This window comes from Nicotiana tabacum, chromosome 1 (assembly GCF_000715075.1).
Source record: "Nicotiana tabacum cultivar K326 chromosome 1, ASM71507v2, whole genome shotgun sequence".
Lineage (NCBI taxonomy): Eukaryota > Viridiplantae > Streptophyta > Magnoliopsida > Solanales > Solanaceae > Nicotiana > Nicotiana tabacum.
The window spans coordinates 188474818-188476742 of record NC_134080.1 but is presented as its reverse complement, the minus strand read 5'-3'; the positions used below and the strand labels follow the sequence as shown (position 1 = coordinate 188476742).

The window sequence follows — 1925 nt, the reverse complement described above, 5'->3', positions numbered from 1 at the left end:
AATTAATTCATCATTCAGACAATAAACAAGATAGAAATAAAAGGACTGTACTTTATTCCTTCCATTTTCAAAAGTACATAAGCATTCGTCGTGCTAAAAAGAAGTTTTCGTTACTTGTGGATAACTTGTACAACTTGTTTCTACGGGGATAACTGCTCAGTCCCAAGTCTCGATGATACAACTTTACTTCAGGGTTTTGTATTCCGGTCGATATGGCAGTCATTGTTTTCATATCCTCATATCATTCCCCCCCAGTGTTCGAATACAAATAATGCAAATTTGAACACTGAAAGTCTTGATCATTTGGAGATTCCACTAGTGGATGGTTAGATAATCTTTAGTTAGATAACAAGCTTCCCATTAGGAACTTTATTATCGAGCAAAATACTATCTAACAATGTCCCAGTGGCTTGTACTCGTGAACAGTCGGGTAACCCTTGCCCGACAGAAAATTTTACTTCCTAGTGGGAACTTTTGCTACCGAGCCAAAGATCATCTAATCGTTCTGTAGTAATCCGTTGTTTGCATGCCTTGTCATTTTAAGGTCTTATTTCTGCTGACGAAGCTTCCTTCATAGTATATTTTCCGTTGCTGCCTCATTAAAAACCTTGCCTAAAGAAACCTAATTGAGACAAAAACTAGACGAAAGAATAAAGAGTGCAGCACATACTTTCAGTGTAGGCGAGGCTCATCAGCAATAGTATCTTTTGAGGTGTGCCGCATTCCATTTGTTTGGTAACTTTACTCCGCTTGGATTTTCCAATTCGTATGACCTTTTTTCGGTGAAAGCTAAAACCTGATATGGGCCTTCCCACATTAGGCCCAGCTTTCCTGTGTTGAGCTACCGGGTGTTATGAGTTGCTTTCCTTAAAACCAAGTCTCCTACTTTGAAATGCCGGAGGTTGGCTCTTCAATTGTAATATATTTCCATTCTCTGCTTTTGGGTTTCCATCCTTATATGCACCAGGTCCCTGCGTTCGTCGAGCAACTCCAATTTGACCAACATTGGTTCATTGTTTGCTTCTTTGTCCGCTTGGAAATATCTCAGGGTAGGTTCTCCTACTTTCACCGGGATTAGTGCTTCTGCTTCATACACAAGAGAGATAGGAGTTTCCCCCGTGCTTGATTTGGCCATTGTCCGGTACGCCCATAGTACTCCTGGCAACCCTTCGGGCCATTTCCCTTTGGTTTCTTCCATAATCACCTTGTTTGTTGATTCTGCTTGACTGTTTACGCTTGGATGATAAGGTGATGATTTGATCCTTTTGATTTTTAAATATCCCAGGAATTTTGTGACCTTAGCCCCTATAAATTGTGGCATGTTGTCACAAGCTATCTCTTTTGGTATCTCAGATCTACAGATTATATTCTCCCACAAGAATCTACCATTTCGCATTTGCCGATCTTCTAATAAGGACATGCTTCAACCCACTTAGAAAAATAGTTAGTTAAAATCAAAAGAAACCTTACCTTACCAGAGGCCGGTGGCAGCGGACCGACTATATCCATCCCCCACTTCATGAATGGTCATGGCAACAACATTGATTGTAGTGGCTCTGCCGGTTGATGTACCAATGGTGTGTAGCATTGATATTTATCATATTATTGAACATAAACCTTGGCATTTCGTTCCATCCAGGGCCAGTAGTATCCTGCCCTAGTTAATTTTAACACCAAGGAATCCGTGATTGAGTGATTTTCGCAAATCCCTTCATGGACTTCTCACACAATATAATTAGCTTCGGACACTCCCAAACATCGGGCCAACGGGCCTTGGAAGGATTTTCTGTATAATTGACATCCTTTGAAACTGTATCGCACTGCTTTAGTGCATAGCGCCCGAGATGCCTTAGGAGCTTCAACCAATTTTCTGTGCTTGAGATAGTCAATGATCTTATTTCTGCAGTCCCAGACCAAGTTGGTCG

The 1925-nt window shown here is 41.1% G+C and overlaps 1 protein-coding gene across 1 annotated transcript; it reads right to left on the bottom strand.

The window, feature by feature from the left end:
* Nucleotides 1–910: 910 nt before the first annotated feature.
* Nucleotides 911–1396, bottom strand: LOC142164564 (uncharacterized). The gene has a single exon (XM_075222395.1). The coding sequence runs from the start codon at nt 1394–1396 to the stop codon at nt 911–913; it is 486 nt and encodes a 161-aa protein (XP_075078496.1).
* Between the last annotated feature and the right edge of the window lie 529 nt (nt 1397–1925).